This window comes from Amia ocellicauda, chromosome 4, assembly GCF_036373705.1.
Source record: "Amia ocellicauda isolate fAmiCal2 chromosome 4, fAmiCal2.hap1, whole genome shotgun sequence".
Lineage (NCBI taxonomy): Eukaryota > Metazoa > Chordata > Actinopteri > Amiiformes > Amiidae > Amia > Amia ocellicauda.
This window is the reverse complement of record NC_089853.1, coordinates 40,427,041-40,445,359: the sequence shown is the minus strand read 5'-3', so window position 1 is coordinate 40,445,359 and position 18,319 is coordinate 40,427,041. Positions and strand designations below refer to the sequence as shown.

General features: G+C 42.9%; 1 protein-coding gene across 1 annotated transcript in view; it reads left to right on the top strand.

The window, feature by feature from the left end:
• The first annotated feature begins 5,022 nt into the window (after window positions 1-5,022).
• The window catches only part of slc12a5a (solute carrier family 12 member 5a), a 97,708-nt gene continuing 84,411 nt past the window's right edge, over window positions 5,023-18,319 (top strand). The window contains exon 1 of the mRNA XM_066702206.1: window positions 5,023-5,585. Coding sequence (XP_066558303.1) covers window positions 5,531-5,585 — 55 coding nt within the window. The 5' untranslated portion in view covers window positions 5,023-5,530. The remainder of the gene's footprint in view (window positions 5,586-18,319) is intronic.

Sequence of the window (18,319 nt, the reverse complement as noted above, 5' to 3'; positions counted from 1 at the left end):
AAAGGTGGTTATCTGATCAGCACTAATAAGATCTGACTGCTTACTAAAACATACGTTTCAACAGTTTGTTTTTACATGGCACAAATTCACTGCTTTTTAAATAATGCAGCACCGAATTAAGAAACAGGAGCCAATGGATACGAGGGCCAGCACTGGCGAGAGGTTAATCACTGAAGCGGGAAATGTGGAATATGGATTCCAGTGTACTGTGAGAGAATCAGGAAGGACATAAAATAGCATCAGTTAATTTCTTACAGACTAAAAGCAGCACGGCTCTGAGCAGAACAATGAAGGAATAAAACCGTATGGAGATTAATGATGCGCACTCTGTCAGCAAACAAACTGTCTTTTACAATGAACAGCAAAGCATTTAAAAGTGCCATAGAGTTCTCCAGCTCTGTTGGCGTTTACAGAGAGGGTGGAAGGGCAGTTTGTGATCACTGTAAGGAGGTTGACACACTTTAAATGCTGGGTGTTCCTTGCTGGGCTGGACTGCGGCACACTGCACTCTGGGCTGCTGGGCATGAGCATCATTGACAATGCTAACCCTTTAGGAGACCAGTTAATGGCTGCTCCAGCTTTGTGCTCTGGCTCAAATTAAATAATTAAGTGAATAAAAAATAAATAACATCAACATTAATTATGTTAAATGAAAATGCACAACTGACCCTGTGTGTTACAATGCACGAGGACCTCCTGATTGAGTGCTTCAGAGGATAAGATGTCCAAGGAAGACATTAAAACTCCAGTTCCACTGAAACCAACAGTCAAATGAGTAATTTTGAGCAATGAGCGAAGTTCTGGCATGCTGCAATTCCATCACCCATTACTGCTCTTTCTGTTTCAATATAAGAAATAACAAAAAACACTACAGGCTCAGACTGACTTTTTTAAAATGAAATGCCCAGAAGTCTGAACTCAACACCCTGTAAAGTGAAAAGCTAGCACCACCATAAAACAAAGGGTCAGATCAAAGTGTTCATCCTTGTTGAAGCCAGACATGGAAACGAGGGTTTGTATTAATAGAGAGTGTCCAAGTCAGGCTTAAAGTCTCCTCAAAGAGATCTGAGTGAGCGCTGGCATCAGCAGGATTGGCACCCAGCCTGTCTCTAGCCAATGCAATTGCCCTTCACCTCAAAGAATGAGCACTTTATTCATAAGCATATCTAATAAAATCGTTGTCATAAAATATTGACTTTATTGAGCGTATATTTTACACGAGGCACAAGCGAAGACATCTACAGATGCATTTTCCAGCCCTGTTAGGATGACGCAAAAAAAAAGAAATGCTGCCATGCAGTCACGTTTCAGAAGAGCTCCCGACTGAGCTGCACTTCAGCCAATAGCGTGCCTTTCTTTTCCTAAAGCAAGAGAAATGTCACCACTAATCCTGCAAATGTTAATAAATGTGCATGTTTAATTTGTAGGAGCTCTCATTGTATTTGGAAACTAGTGTAGCCACTCACATGTTTGCAAGGACTATACAAGCCGCTGTCACTGACAGAGAATGACTTGGATTAATTTTAACACTACAAAACGATAGAAACTGTTATTTGAAATCCAAAGGTTTGGCATGATCATTCTATTCCACATGTATAACATTAGTAGACATGAGACCCAATGGGATTTTAAACTTCCCTATAGATGACCAGACTTTATATTTAAATCAGACACTACTCTTTTGGCAAAAGATGTCCTGTTGCACTGCAATAAAACATAGTGATTCAAGCCTGTTAACATGTATGTATCACTGCGGATTCATTTGTCTTTATTTGGTGTCATTTGCAGATAGGTAAAAGTCACCGTTTATCTTGTGCTAATGAATAATGCATCACTTACTGTAGGACCGTGCGCCTCTCTGCTGATCGAATCGGTGCCGCTGATCAGATGTTCACTCAGCGGCAGCAATAATGAGCAGCTGAGCAGAGTCACCTGTTTGCTGCCCGTGGTAATTAGCTACAAAATATGAGTTATTTCATTATTTCTGTGTAATTTCAAATCTCAGTTTTTCTCACAATGTCCTGGTGACCATGGAGCTATATTGTTACCATATCCTTAATGGATCTGATAGCATATAAGACCTATTTTGGTTCATATGGAGGACACTCTCTCAGAATTCCTCCTTAATTAATTGTGGAATCAAGCCAGTTTATTAGTGTTTTCGCTTCAGTTTCTGTTATCAGTAACCCATTGTAACAAGAGTTGTGAATAGATCTGCACACTAATGGTCTGCAGTGGGTTTTTTCTTTTCCAGGAAATTCAAAGACAATGTCCAGGTTATTCTGCTCTTATTTATTTTGGAATTCCGGAATGTATATATTTAGTGTTATTGAACTGACCTGTTCTTGAATTCCGAAGGGAGAGAGTAAATATTCTAAATTGAAATGGACTAGAAGCTACCAGCACAGACAGCCTTATAAATTAAATCATGTTTTTTTCACCCCTTTAAAATCAGTTTAATTTAAATATCACACCCAGAAAGAGCAATTAACATGCTTAATAAGACAGGCCAGTCAGAACAAATTATAGTGCAATATTTTTGTACTGGTCTTATTTCAACAAAAATGCCTTGGTATTTCCTAATTGAGTCTAATTGAGATTTAAGGCTGTTTGTATATGGATGGATTGGGGTGGGGTGTCACTCCAAATATTTTAATTTGAGAATTTTATTCTAGACCTTCCACTTCCATATAGTCTCACTGAATCTGAATTGATTTTGTAATTCAGACACCTTAATCTGCTCTTTTATAGACAGTATTCGGTATTTCATAAATCATTCCTTCTTACAGAGATCAGTTTTTGGACACAATCTGATCTTGATAAATCTGCCAAGGCTTTGTACAGCACCACTGTATTGATGTCGTAATCATTCACTGACAATGTTCAAATTGACTCAATGGGATATTCTGGTTCTGCTTTTGCATTGTTTTAACTTCTGTCTCTACCAGTAGACAGTATCAGATCAATGGATATTTTCTCTCTATATATGGGAAAAAAGTTGAATTCATATGTCTTGGGAAAAGCTAATCTATTTTCTCTGTAAAACTGTGCTGTATTAAAGTGAATATCCGCAAAAGTTTCAATGTCAAATCGAATACCTAGGTATACATCAGATATAAGCAATCTGTAATGTTTCTCTTCCTTTTTTCAGCCTTGAAACCTAACCGTTTAAATTTCTGTGTACTGAATGGGGTCTCTGCGAACAATTCTCACAGTGGAATTAAAGCAGAATTTAAGAGGAATTAAATGTGCGTGAGACACAATTCAGAAACAATACAACACCTCCAATAGATCTGTCTTATACTGGTCTCTAGTAATGCGTTTCCTTCTATCAGCTTTATAACCAGACTGAAGCAGATTTGTATCACCGGTGCATTGTGTATGCTGCAGTTTCGACGTATATGGAATCCCCTACTCCTAAAGAACCACTGTGCTCTGCGCTAGGCTGCAGCTCCCTGAAGGATGAGACAGAGATAGAGAACTGAAGAACCTAGTGCCTAATTAAGGGATTTTGATTCTGAAGATGAGTATCTTTGTCATTCTTATTGTTAATTAAACAGATTCCATTAATTTTAGCTTCCGGAGGTATGACTCCGTCCATTCCCAAAATGCCACAGAAAGGAAATTCCTCCGGTGAGCCTCAGGAAGGTCTGCACATATGCCTTCATGCATACACACACACACACACACACACATTCCACTCTCAACACGCATGTGTAGTAAATCTGACAAGCCACAGTTCCCGGCTATGCTAGCTGTGAAGCTCTTTTAGTCACATGCATTTGGTGCCGAGAGGACTTTAATGTTGATGTTACCTGATACAGTAGTGTTGTCAGTTGCCTAAAATTGCTATTGACTTGTGGAGGGAATCCCCAGTGCAGTCAGACCATCCAGTATATTCAATCTGGGAAGAGCAGGGAGGCTCTGTGTTAGGCAAGAGGTCTGTGCTTCACGGTGTTTGCAGTGTACCTCGGCGTGGTGCAGTCGATGAGTTTCTGCTCTGATGTGGGGCTGTGGATCAGTGGGGGCTTCAGGACTGCAGTGAGAATTTGCCACACAGTGACTCAATCTTGTCTTTCTTTTTTTCGAAGCTTTGCAATGATTGCACAGCTGTAGAAGATCTCTAAGAATTTACAAAAGCAAATTAATTTGACTGCATTTAGACTGAAACAGGATTTTTTTGGTCCTGTTGCAGTGCATATCAACCTGCAATCTTCAATGTATACGTTTTTAAACTGCTGCTCACACAGAGCGTGCATATGTATGCGAGTCCAATTTCTGCTCTTATAGATCTTGTTTGTGCATTGGTAGATAACATTGGTCGTGCGCAATACAGATACAGTGGGGCACAGTACAGCAGCAGACATACAGTACATGTTTCAGGTTAGAGCAACAATAAATTAAACGTTCCTTTAACATAGCAGGTTGTGATGGTTGACACTTTGTTCATCATTTAATTTCACCCCAGCTTTGCATTTCCTTGTGCTTGTGCTTTTCAGTGTGGCTCTGCTTTATTCCCTCATCCCCTGCACAGTCTTTCATCTCTAGTAAAATAGTCTTGCGTTTGAACCCAGTGCTATGCAATTAAGTACCGGTTTACAAGTGTCCTGAAGAACAGCCCCCTCTGTGTGCATTGCATCCCCACCCCCCCACCCCCCCACCCCCCATCTTTTCATTTTCCCGACAACCTCTCGAAAATAAATACCGTATAGCTTAGTATATGCTAAAGATATCAAGCTGTTCGGAGATTAGGAATGTACATATATAGGCACATATCAGAAAGAAGTACAAAAAAGGAGTCTTGCCTTTTGAGGCATCCTTGCATCATGCAGAACAGAAGAACACGCTTAAGCTGGAAGAGGCAACCCCCCCAACCCCCACAGCCCCCCTTCTCCTCGCTTTCCATCACCTCTCCATCTCTGAGCATGGGAGAGAGAGATAGAGAGAGAGAGAGAGAGAGAGAGAAAGCGAGAGAAAACGAGAGAGAGAGAGAGAGAGAGAGAGAGAGAGAGGGAGAGAGAGAGCAGAGATTATACCTCCTGAATGCATGATGAATTTAGTAGTCAGGTTTAGACTGACTGGAGGCCGGTTGTGGATGCGGAGCGAGTGAGCGAGCGTGTGTGAGACTGTGTGCTGAGGCGTTCCATCATCCACTACTCCAGCAGCCTTCTCCTATCCTTACCCTCCTCCTCCTTCAGATAGAGCAAGAGAGAGAGAGAGAGAGAGAGAGAGAGAGCGAGAGCGAGAGCGTGAGAGAGAGAGAGTGGCACGCTACGGAGAGTGAGTGAGAGAGGGGGAGAGAGAAGACAAGAAGAAAAGAAGAAGAAGATTAAAGAGAAACAGGGAAGGAAGATCCCTTTCTCCCCACACCACTGTGCCCAGCTCAGGGACAGACGGCTCTCATATTCGGCGCTTGTGATTTTGAGGACGTCTTGTGCTACAGGAGGGCGCACTAAAGCCAGGACCCCAGGCAGCATCCCTCCGCACCCCCAGAGGAACTCGGGAGCCAGCGGCACGCGCCAGGGAAAGGATGCTTAACAACCTGACAGACTGCGAGGAGGGGGACGGGGGACCCAACAGTCAGGGTGAGTGACGGAATCTGTCAGAGACAGTGAGTGAGCGACAGAGAGAGAGAGAGAGAGAGAGAGAGAGAGAGAGAGAGAAAGAGAGAGAGGGAGAGAGAGAGGGAGCGAGAGAGAGAGAGAGAATGCTCATTGCTCCTGCTCCTGCTGCTGTCTGTCTGTGCTGGTTTACAGTTCTCCACTGTGGCTGTTACTGCAAGGCTGTTGTGACAGGAATAATAATTGGGTTCCTGCTCATACCGGGGAACATGAGGGCAATACAGCAGGTATACAGGCACTTGGTAAAGCCTTGCACTGCTCTAGACAAGCCAGGGTCAAGGCAATATAACTTGGCTTTGGACATAACCACAGAAGGGTATCATGCATCTCTTGGGAAATACATTCTCTACTGACCTATTTGTTAATCTGTTAGGGAATCTACAAATGTATCTATCTGTCTGCCTGCCTTTCTATCTGTCTATCTATCTGTCGGCCTCTCTGTATATTGATTTGAATGTTGTATAGGTGTAGTGGAGGGACCTGTGCATATCGAAATGCCTGCACTGTAAAGCATGCACCAGTTTCACAGAGCTCTGACGGCTCTGACATAATAGCGTGATTTCCTCGCCATACTGATGCACACGATGCATCAGCACACATGTGTACATTCAGGCAGAATTAGGGCTGTGCGCTGTATTGCAATATAATGTCTTAAGGGGCTTTCTGACGGTTTGGCAAAAATCACTGCTGTACATATTTCCTTTCTGTGTGTGTTCAGAAGAAGCAGCAGTAGGCAGATGTGAAATGGCATTCATACAAATGCATTGACATCTCATAGCCTACAACATAAACCCTGCAAAATGACAGACATAGATGTGTTACGCAAATGAGCTTACTCAACCATTAGCACTGGTTTAACCCACTGGAGCTGAATCATTTAATGCCATATTTATAGTCTGCAGGGATAGAATGAAAAGAGCTGTTTTTGCTTTTATATAAGATGCTTTCTGCTGTCATGCAATGTGACGATGCTCTGTTCTGTGATGCTTAGCGTCAAAAGATCTCTCTCTCTCCCTCCATCCCCAGCATCCGTCTCTTCATCTGCCCATCCGTGTATCTCTCTCTCTTTTGCTGTCCGTCTGTCTACCTATCTATCCCTCCTTCCCATTCTTGCTTAGGCGTCTCGCAAGCAGTGCGTGCAATCTGTCCCCATGACTACAGAAATAGACGTGTGTGGATGTGAGTGTGCCTGTGCTCTACAGGAATGTGCTGTCTGCTCTGCTGCATCTGAAAAGGCAAGATAAATAAAGAAATAAATACATACATGGTACTTCTTGATTTGTCATGACAACCCCCCACCACCCCTTTTTTCAAAATTGATTCCCAGTTGCCTTGAATGTTGCCAATAACCTGATTATTTATGTGAGCTTTTGTATCAGACATTTTCGGATCAACTGCAGTAATCTGTCTTTGTACACACACACACACACACACACGCGTCATTTCTCTCTCTGTAGTTGCTTTTTATGTTAGAATAATTTCTGTGCGTTTAACTGAGTGGACAAGGGGAGCCGCAGAAGGAATAGGGTAGGAGAGTCTCTGTCCATGGTTCTGGAGCCAGCGATGCCCTGCTGTGGATGCAGGATTAGAGCGAGGGGCTGCTGTCCTTGGTGCTGAAACATCCGCGTGTTCGCCGAGGGAAACCAAACACCGCCTGGACAATTGATCGTTCGTCAGATCTGTCAATCATCCGAATTGCATTCTTCCACTAATTCAGTTTGTATTAAATGTGTAATCCCACGGGCCAATTTGATGGATATAACATTACTAGTCATAATCATGTATATATTTTTTCATACTCTGCAGCCAAACAGATTAAATACAATTATTTATTTGAATTCGTTCGTATGGAAGTGTTTTGTGTAATTGGGTATACAGTATGACATTATGTTAGTTTTATTTTTAATTAGTATTGCTATTTTAAGTTTGCCTGGTTCTTGCATTACTGTGCCAGCCCTGTCACGCTCTTCCTTTTGTTCTGTCTCTATTAAGAGCTGTTTGCCTGCTTGACAGTTTGGGGCTGACATTCTCCGTAGCTGAAGTCATTCCACTGTTGATGGAATTTTAAGTAACTTTGCCTGTAGGGCTGGCTACTGTGGCTTTGCTGTGTGTGCCTGGCCTCTGAGAATGAGTTCTGCACTTGTTCATGTTTTTTTTCACGACTAGTATTTGCTGTGAGGAAAAGGAATCGGCTAGCTTACATATGTAGAGAGAAACTGTCAGGGGAAATGCGTGCTTGCAAATCTGGAGGTTTTTTTTAGGCTGGGAGAGAAGTGGCTTGTTACCTGGAAGCTGAGCACAACTGAGCTTGGTGTAAATCACAGTGCAGCCTCATCCAAGCGTCTGTCCTCTTGTTTTCTCTGGTCATTTGATGACTTGTCAGGGCTACTGTGGCGGTAGCCTCAGTCCTTGTGATTATCGTGCCCATGCTCGGGAGCTTTGAGTGATAGGGAGACCCAATGCTGGCATTAGTATGGGCAAAGCGTCTGGTTGACTCAAGGAAAAAGACAATGGCAAATAAATGCTGCCTTCTGCCTATGTGGGAAAAGGGAAGGAATTCCTTGGGATGAGACGATGTTCTGTGGATCTGGCATCTGGAGTCAGGACTGAGAGATACTCCTAGGTGGCTGTTTTTTTCACAGTGTATTTCTTGTAGGGATGGAAAAGAGCAGCTTTAATATTAATGCATGGTGATGTTACTGCAATAGCGTATTTCATAATAGGACTTGTAATGGTGCACAGATTTGATGACAAAGGATCTTCATTATTTTTAACATCAGTACTTGTAGTAGCAGTGATGGTTCCAATAGTATTTCCTTGGCCAACACAAGCATTTCTCAACCAGAGGGCTGAAATCAGTGTATGTGTGTGTGTGTCTTAGGCACAGAGGGGTCGATGGCACCCAGTGTGTGCTTGTCCAAAGCATGGAGACAAATGGCCCAGCATTCCTGGCTGCTGCGTGTCTGTGCGCTGCTGATATGAAGCCCCTGAGCATGGATGCACAGACGCGCTCTGTCAGGGACGCACTTCAAACACTGGAGAGCAGGGCTGTGTTGCTCTGCCTGTCCCTGTGGCAGAGTGGGCATCACTGAGGGCTTCTCTGGGAGGGTGAGGGAGCCCACTGTCACTGCTGTGCACTTCTGTCTGTCACCACTCCAGAAGTTCGTGATAGGAGTTCAGCTAGGGAAGGAGGAGCAGGGGAGTGGGGGAGGAACTGAAACCCATGGTGTGAGATCCCTGTTATCAGATAGATATAGATAGATAGATAGATAGATAGATAGATAGATAGATAGATAGATAGATAGATAGATAGATAGATAGATAGCAGTTTATTACAGTACTTAAAAGGAAAGGTTTAGCGAGACATCTGGGTGATTCAGGTTCCTTCTCAATGATTTTTTTCATTGCAGATGCTTGAGTGTCTGAATGCGCAATCGATTCGCCCAGCATGCGAGGGGTGTGCGTCTCATTGAAGGGTGCAAACTTGCTAATTACTACTTCAAAAGAGCATATTGTTCATCTTTAATCCTTAGCAGTCGCTCACTTTCCTTGGTGAATGCCAAACGCAGACGTGTGGCTTTGCTACCCGGCTTTCAACACTATTATGCAGCAAAGTGTTTCATTTTTTTTTTTCAATAAACCTAAGAAAAGCCTCATGGTTTCATTTCTTGTGTTTATTTTTTATTTTCCTTTTATTGTGATGCCAGTCCTCTCACTTTTTCTCTCCCCCTCCCTCCCTCCCTCTCTCTCTCTCTCTCTCTCTCTCTCTCTCTCTCTCTCTCGCTCTCTCTCTCTTTCTCTGTGACTTCTCAATAGCGCACAGCCCCAGCAAATTAAAAACTGGGGCAGAGACTTAGACTTGTACTTGGTCTAATCAGAGCTTGAGACGGTGATGATTGGAGGGGTGGGGGTTGGGTAGGAGTGTTGTTGTGGGTCAGATCTGTTGTGTTCAGTTTCTCTAGGGATGAGATCCAGACTCCTATTGCGCAGCAGTCAGAATCATTGTAGGTTTGACAAGCGGCACAGTCGTGAAATTAAGCCCTTTTCATTTTTGGTGTCGTAAATCTACATACGCCTATGCAGAGTTGAGAAAAAAAATATTAATCTGTTATAGTCCCATCCAGGGACTATGTACCCTGCCTTGTGCCCTGTGTCACCCAGCTCACCACTACCCTGTACTGGATGAAATGGTTCTTGAAAATGAATTTGATGTATAATACACTACATACCTGCTATATCAGTGCAGCTTAGCACACATCTCCCTTCCTCTCCCTGATCTGTGCATTCTGTGTCAGCCCACTTCGCTATGCAGGGTCTGGGATGGCGTAAGTGCTTTGGGTCAACTGTGTGTCGGGGGGGTCTGTGCTGGAATGAAGGGTGCTGACAGACAGTTCTTGCAAAACCCTGAGGTTTAAACAGAGGGGTCACTGCCACGCTGTCTCTCCCCACAATCCCCCGTCATGCACCAGTCCCCCCAGACCTCCGCCACATTCTTGCAAGGGCTTACCGTGGACTTAATGATGTTTTAGTTATGACTGACTGCATAATGCCTTAAAAACTCCCTGGGGCATTTTTCAAGAGAATTACTTTTTTTTTTTCTTCCTCTTCTTTCCTGCTGTAAAATGAGCATCAGCAGAAATCGCTGCTGTGGCTGCCACTGCACACTCCCAGGATTAAGAGAGGAGACAGAGGGGAGCCTGACAGGTTTTAACCCCCGCAGCACTGACCTGTAGCTCTCGCCACTCCTCGTGTCGCACCTGTGTGTCCGTGTTTATCAGTGTGTGATCAATAGTCGTTAATCATGACCGAAATGAGCCCAGCAATTAGGGTAATAAGCTTAACGCTTCAACGTCTACTGCTTCTAATATAATTTTAATTATAATTACATATAATTATACTACTATTATTACCCTTACTGCGGTGTCTACTATCATAACCCCTGTGACTGGTGATGAGGATATTATTATTATCATTATTATTATTAACAATCACAACCACAATAAAGGCATCTCTGGTCGTCATTCTTGAAGTAAACAAAAAATAAATACAAATACAAACTGCACTAAATGATACATACATACATCTGAATATCTAAATATATCTGTATCCACTATACAGCCTTCTTCAAGGGCAGCATGCACACAGTGCTGAAATGAAGATGCATTTATCATATTGCTGTGCAAGTACAGGGAGAATAACATATAATTAGCTGACAAGATTAATGTGGAGAATTAAAAGGAATGTAAGCATAGAAAAAACTCAAGGTAATGAGCTTCTGCCCTTTCCTGTCGATGAATGGACTCGGATGGTGGATTTGAAAGCTTTATTATTATTCATTAATTCATTTGTTTACCTATGCACGTATGTATGTATGTCCGTATGTATTTGCGTTGGCTAATTTTTGTTTGTTTGTATACACCGATCGGCCATATCATTATGACCACCTGCCTAATATTGTGACGGTCCCCCTTTTGCTGCCAAAACAGCCCTGACCCGTCGAGGCATGGACTCCACTAGACCTCTGAAGGTGTGCTGTGGTATCTGGCACCAAGACATTAGCAGCAGATCCTTTAAGTCCTGTAAGTTGCGAGGTGGGGCCTCCATGGATCAGACTTGTTTGTCCAGCACATCCCACAGATGCTCGATTGAATTGGAGGCCAAGTCAACACCTTGAACTCGTGATTCATCAGACCAGGCCACCTTCTTCCATTGCTCCGTGGTCCAGTTCTGATGCTCACATGCCCATTGTAGGTGCTATCAGCAGTGGACAAGGGTCAGCATGGACACCCTGACTGGTCTGTGGCTATGCAGCCCCATACGCAACAAACTGCGATGCACTGTGTGTTCTGACACCTTTCTATCAGAACCAGCATTCACTTTTTCAGCAATCTGAGCTACAGTAGCTCGTCTGTTGGATCGGACCACACGGGCCAGCCTTCGCTCCCCACGTGCATCAATGAGCCTTGGCCACCCATGACCCTTTCACCGGTTCACCGCTTTTCCTTCCTTGGACCACTTTTGATAGGTACTGACCACTGCAGACCGGGAACACACCACAAGAGCTGCAGTTTTGGAGATGCTCTGACCCAGTCGTCTAGCCATCACAATTTGGCCCTTGTCAGAGTTGCTCAGATCCTGACGCTTGCCCATTTTTCCTGCTTCTAACACATCAACTTTGAGGACAAAATGTTCACTTGCTGCCTAATATAACCCACCCACTGACAGGTGCCATGATAACGAGATTATCAGTGTTATTCACTTCACCTGTCAGTGGTCATATTATGGCTGATATTTATATTTATATGTATATTTTCTGTTTTTCTTTCCATATTTGGCTTGTGGCTTCCCAGCGGAGGAAGTGACATATTCCTGGTGTTACAAGCAGAGCACCGTTGCACAACAGTTCCAGTTGGGAGATGTTGCAAGGGTCACTTTGTTTATCTTCCAATCCCCCCTCGCCTGGCAACCTTTACTACTGGCCTACCCTTTTCATTAACCTCAGCCCTCAGTTTGTTGTTAGACTCACAGCTGTTATTCTTGGAGATACCATTCACCTGTGGCCTATCCAAGATGCTGGCATAATAATAATAATAATATAGAAGAGAACAAAATGTGTATTCCCATTCTTTGTCTCATAAGTCTTTAGTGGACAATAAATTAAATAAAGGTAAAAGAAAACAGTCTATGCAATAAATTAAAAAGTAGCGTTTTCTTTAAACGTCTCTAAATTGGCCATGTCTGGTTTCGATTCTGTTGTTGTCAGCCTAGCAGTGTATCAACCGACAGCTGGGCATCATAATTGATCTCCTGTCTTTACCCTCTCTCTCTGTGTTTCCTGTCTACAAACTAAATTGACACCATTTGCACCCACAGACTAACTGTGGTGACAAAGCCTAGGTTTAGTTACAACTTAAAAAAGTGGGCACAGGGGAAAATCAGGCTCCTAATGCTACAAAATCAGGAAAATTATAATTGTATTTTCACATATTTTCATCATAATTGGAAGACGTACATTAGTTGACTGAAGGATTTGCTCCTGCTTCCTCTAGTTTTAATGTGCAACCAATAACTGAAGTTCTGCCTTTTAGGTCATTATTCAAATTATTACAAGTACTAGTAAGCTTTTTCGGATCTCACAAAAATATGTATTGTAAAACTAGATATTGTATTGCCTATTAGAAACAGAGGAAACGTAGATAAATTGAGTTGTGAGTGTGTGAGAGTGTGTGTGTCTCAGAGGACGGGAGGCTATGTTCCCGAGGCTATCTGAGTCATCAATGCAAAAGATATCGGTGGATGTAAGAGAAAAATAGATGGGCTGACAATGAGAGGAATGATAGAGAGAGAGCAGAACAGAAAGACGGAGCTAACAAAGAAAGGAGGAACGTGCTGATCAGAAAAGGGTGTTTCTTGCCTTTCTGTGGGGATAATTGCCACCCTTTATAAAATCTCCTCCGCTTTGTTTGTTTCTTTCTTTCCTCCCCGGGGCCAGGGAACTGGAACTGTGCGCTGAGAGATCTCCATTTTCCATTTTGAACACAGACTCGGTGCAGTGTACCCAAAAGCACAATTACAATATGATTCAACATCCTAATAATGTCCGGCCTATACATAAATCACTAAATTTTCTGCCTGTTTAAGGACGTTCAGTGCTGCTGTATGACAGACTGATATGTTTGGTTCAGCTCTGATTATTATTATTATTATTATTATTATTATTATTAATATTATTATTATTATTATTATTAGTGTTATTGTTGTTGTTGTTGTTGTAGGATATCTCGCTATGTTTCCATGTTTCTTCATTGCTTATAGTAAGCATTTAAATAGCTTTGCTGTGGTTTGTAATTTTCTCCATTCTAATTTTAACATCTCAGATTTAGTGACGCAACAAAGTGACAGAGAGCTGTAAGTCTTGATTGATTTCTCCGTATGGTTGACAGTCCTGAGTGTCTGTCATTAGGAGCTGTGGAGTTGGGAGTTTAATTAATAACTTTACAGCCACCCCCACACCACATGGTTGGCCTCTCCCCCTGCCCGCCCCAGGTGCATCAGTGTGCTAATTGAAACCTGAAAACCACGACTCGAGGACTATCAGGGAATTAGATGTAGGACCGTGCACAAGGAGTGTCTTCTGCCCGGCCAAGTCAAGGAGTCTTCCTCAACCCTTTGCCCCAAAAGCATGCATGGGTGTATTTTATGTTTTGCTTTGTTATTTTCATTTGCAGAAGGCCTAAGTGGTTGCATTCCTATCCAATCTATTAGACGAGTCTGGCACAACCATCCCTGTAACTGTCTGACTGGTAATTCATTAATTCCTCCTATTATATAATAAAATAGGTGGTTGTGGCGAAAGCCTGCACTGGAAATCATTGACAATGGACTGGACTAGCTGCTTCAGAGACTGAAATGAAGCCTTAACTAAGAGGTACACTGGAGGATTGCAAGGAGGTGTTTGATTGTATGTGATAAACTGAGCTGTACCGCATTGCATTGAGACCCCTGCCACAAGTGAGAGAGAGAGTCAGTGATGCATGAAAAGTCATTATTGCCGGTCTTGTTCATCAGTTCTCACTTTCGGGGGGGGGGGGGGGGGGGGGCTGCGTCGCCTGCTTGTCACAGCACCCAGAAACGAAATGTTCATTTAATACATCTCATTCTTCTAAATTGTATCTTGGAAGGAACGAGCCATTTTCATTTTTTCAATTCAATTCAACAACAGCTCGTGTTATTTGATGTGAGAAGTATCTGAGGGCTGGCAGGTTTTTTATGACCCCCCCCCCCGCCACCTCCTTTCCCATTTGGCTGAATTCATGACACTGAAATGCAATCGAACCAACTGACTATAAAGTGGTGTGCATGGGCGCAGGACAGACGGGTGTTGTTCTGTTTTTCTGCAAATCAATACCAAGAGGGCTGGAGAAATGACCTCTGCGCAAATCCCAAATCACTACCCAAATTTACACCACACATAGGTCTTCCCCCTTCTCTGTACCTAATCATCATAGCCAAGGTATTTACTTAAACCAAAGGTAGATTTGTGATTTATGAGCAGAAGGTCTTCCCTTGGGACCACGAGTGAGCATTGCTGTTCCTGGTGTCAGAGACACGCGGCCAGGTCCCTGTAGGTTTCATGGGTGCTTTTTTTCATGAGTAAATGCAAAACGAATCATTACAGCAGGCCTACAACATTAAGGGAAGAGGTAGTGGAACTGAACTAATTAAGAGAAGAGGAGGAAAGAATAACAGCATATCCCCCAGCCCTCGAAAACAACAACTCTTTCTGTGTGCTGGACCTCAATGTACTTTTAAAACTGCTCTATGACTTAGTATTTTTAAGTAGTTTGTTTTAGATTAGAGCAACAATATGGCTTCCAACGTTGGAGAGTATGTGCAGGGTGCACACTCCTGTTTTAGTGAGGACAACACATTTCTTTCAGTTCATTTCCTCTGATGTAATACTACGGGTGTTAATTACAGAATCCGGCACTGAAAAGACAAGAGGCGTGCACAAACTGCACGAATCACGGCTGTCCTTGAAACATCCTGTGAAAAACAAAGACGGTGACATCACACGAACAGAACGACAAAGTCTACACACGCTCAGCGGTGTCTTCATGGTTACCAAAACACTTTTTTTTCTCTCCTTCCAGCTGCAGAAAATAGACAGAGACCCGAATTGCTCATGCAAGGAAGAAAATGCACATCACCATGGTTACAAACTGTAGCACTAGTTCTATAGAAGGCATTACCCTAGTAACCCCCTCAATGGGACTGAAACTTGACCACTGTAATATGACTTCTATAAATATCCCTCCTGTCAGTTACAAGGAAACAAAATATCTAAATACACAAGCAACAAGAATGCTATATTTTCCTCTTGAGACACACATTATATTTGCTCTGGCAGTGTGACTGATACTCATCTCTGCCCTGTTCCCTCGATCTTGCTTTTCTCTGGCCACACTCCGCTGTTGAGATCACACAGAGGAAACGCAAATAGAACGAAAAAGGCGCCATCAAAAGAGGCGTCTTCCACACCTGGCCTGCTCCACCATGTGTGCCAACACATTCAGCTTTTAATTTATGTTTCCATGTGTAATCAGTTTTAGTGGAACTTAGCAATGTGATATAACTGACAAGTGATGTTTATTGCATCTTATTGAGGCTGTAACTGAGTCATGGCAAATCCTTCTGTGTGTCGCAATCCTCCATTTATTCATATCAGCATGTTCCCATGTAGAGCGATCCTTGACATGCACTAGTTGGAAAGCTAGGAAATGTATGGGGGGGGGGACCTTGAGTGAGGAAACTCGGTGTGTGGGAGGCTCAGTTACGTGGCAGCATGTTCAGTTTTTATCATTGCGGTAAAGAATAATTATCTATTTAAACTGAATAAGTAAACGTTTTCGTTGGAGAGGATGAGTGGGCAGATGGATGAAAGATGGGCGTCTGCTAGAAATATGTAAATAGAATGACGAGGGGAAGTCAAAGGAAGGAATCCCAATTACGCTGATCAAGGGAAAATCCAGGATGATGGCACAGGCAGGGGAAATGCTGGGGATCAATTAATCCAAATTAAAAACAGGCAAGGGTATGCAACAACATTGTTGATTGAGGGACTTCCTTTAGGGTATAAGGAAGCCTTTGACTGGTGGTTACATTTTGCGTCCACTTGCTTTTAAATGTTAAAGGTTATGTTGCGTAATCGTTCTGCCTGTTCAGGTGTGAAGAGGTTGTTCATTTCAGTTCTGGTCTTGGAGTTGTCCTGGTCCTGTGTCTGATGTTGTTTTTTGTTTGTTTGTTTTTCTTGTATAATATTGGCTCTCCGTTTCTTGAACCCTTCATTTAATAATTCATTTATTCAATTACACCTACAGCTGCCAATTTCAACACACTTTTAAAAATCTTGCAAAATACCAAATGGGGAAACATTTTAGGACCAAACACAATTTAGAAGGTCTCATTAAACAAACCAGTTTCAATAACTGAGTTTAAAGCTGTTCTTGTTCTTATGAAGGCAGTTTCACCAGATTTGTATCAGCACTGTAGGCTGGGCACTTAATGCATTTCAAAGCAATCACGCTCAAAGCAACACCTCGCTGCGGTGGCAGTGTGGTGTCGTGGGTGCCGCAGCTGTAGACGGCACTGTGGGAAGGTTGTTCCTCTGATGAAATGTATTTGTTTGACCTCGAGCGCTGTGCATAGATTACAGCATGGACAGCACCAAACCACATCCCGCCCGCCTGCCTTTGTGAGTGCCCGGAGAGCCGGGAGACAACATGTGAATGCGGGGAATGCTTCAGAAGGCCACTGGCAAGCTAAGGAGGCCTACTGTTTTTGTGTTCTCATCTACAAGGCTTGACCATCACTGTCACTCAGGGCTGTGGAGTAGTGAGCGTTTAGCCCCACATTTAGTTGCTGTATTTGTTTGTGGGTTTTTTGAGGTAGCTGGGCAGATAATTCCTGTAACCGACCTCAGATGAGGCGGTGACATCCACCAACTGTTTGTATTAGAGAGAGTTGGGGGCTTCGGAAACTAATGCTAAACGTGAATCTAACCCTTTCCCATGGCAAGGAGACACCCAAGCTCCAGGCAAGACAGGATTCACATAAACCTCTTTTGTCTTTCTGTTTCCATTATGGGGCTTCTAGATAATAATAATAATAATAATAATAATAATAATAATAATAATAATAATAATAATAATAATAATAATAATAATAAATGGTAATAGTATTTAGTAGTAGTAGTAGAAATGGTAATAACAATAATAATACATTATTACTGTGGGTCATTTTGGCAAGATGGGGGCCGCTCTTTTCCTGACGTGGTCTAATCTGCCATCCAGCTGCATGCATCTCATAAGAGCTTTGACATAAATCTCTCCATTTGTGTGATTGCCCACCGACAGCTCTCCTTAACGACCCAATAATAATTTAGCTGAGCGAGACAGCAGAACAACACCAAAAAATATAGCAACTGTTGATCTCGTAAGCAAAATTGAAAAAGGAAGGAAGCTGAGCCTTATCACAGAGCTGGTCATCCCCCTTGCCACTTGCCCTGAGCCCTGTGCTGGAAGTCTCCTGCTGTCTCTGTGCCGTACTGAACTGTGCCGGCTGCAGGAGGGGCTCCGGCGCTGTGGGGTGGGTTTCTGTCGTGTCTCTGCACTGGAGGAAGGGAGAATCCTTCGAGAGGCGAGTGCATGTGTCGGCATGACGCTGGGTGCACAGGAGGGAGAGTGTGGCCTTCATTCGTACCCCTGGGGGACTGGATAAGAATTAGCAATAAGAGGGTTCAAAGGAGGCTATGTTTTACTATTACGAGTAGTAGTAATAATAGTAGTAGTAGTAGTAGTAGTAGTAGAATTGTATAGGGTCTTTACTGTGATACTCAAGGAAGAGGTGCATTCTGGGAGAGTCAGAGTGTCACGTTTGTTGACAATCCCTTTCTTTCCAAAATATGTGTTGCCCATTGAACACTGTGCCAACTCACTGCTAACAGAGCAATACATAAAAAAACTAAAACAATATGTAAATCCTTAAAAAAAAAAACTTTTAATTTGGTGAAATGTAAAAATGGATTTAAAAAATCAACAGCCTCAATTCATCCTATTCCCCCCACCCCAGCACTATCTTTGAGACTGACGTGGGTCTGTTACTTAACTGGTGTAACAAAACAGGCATGAGTAATTTGG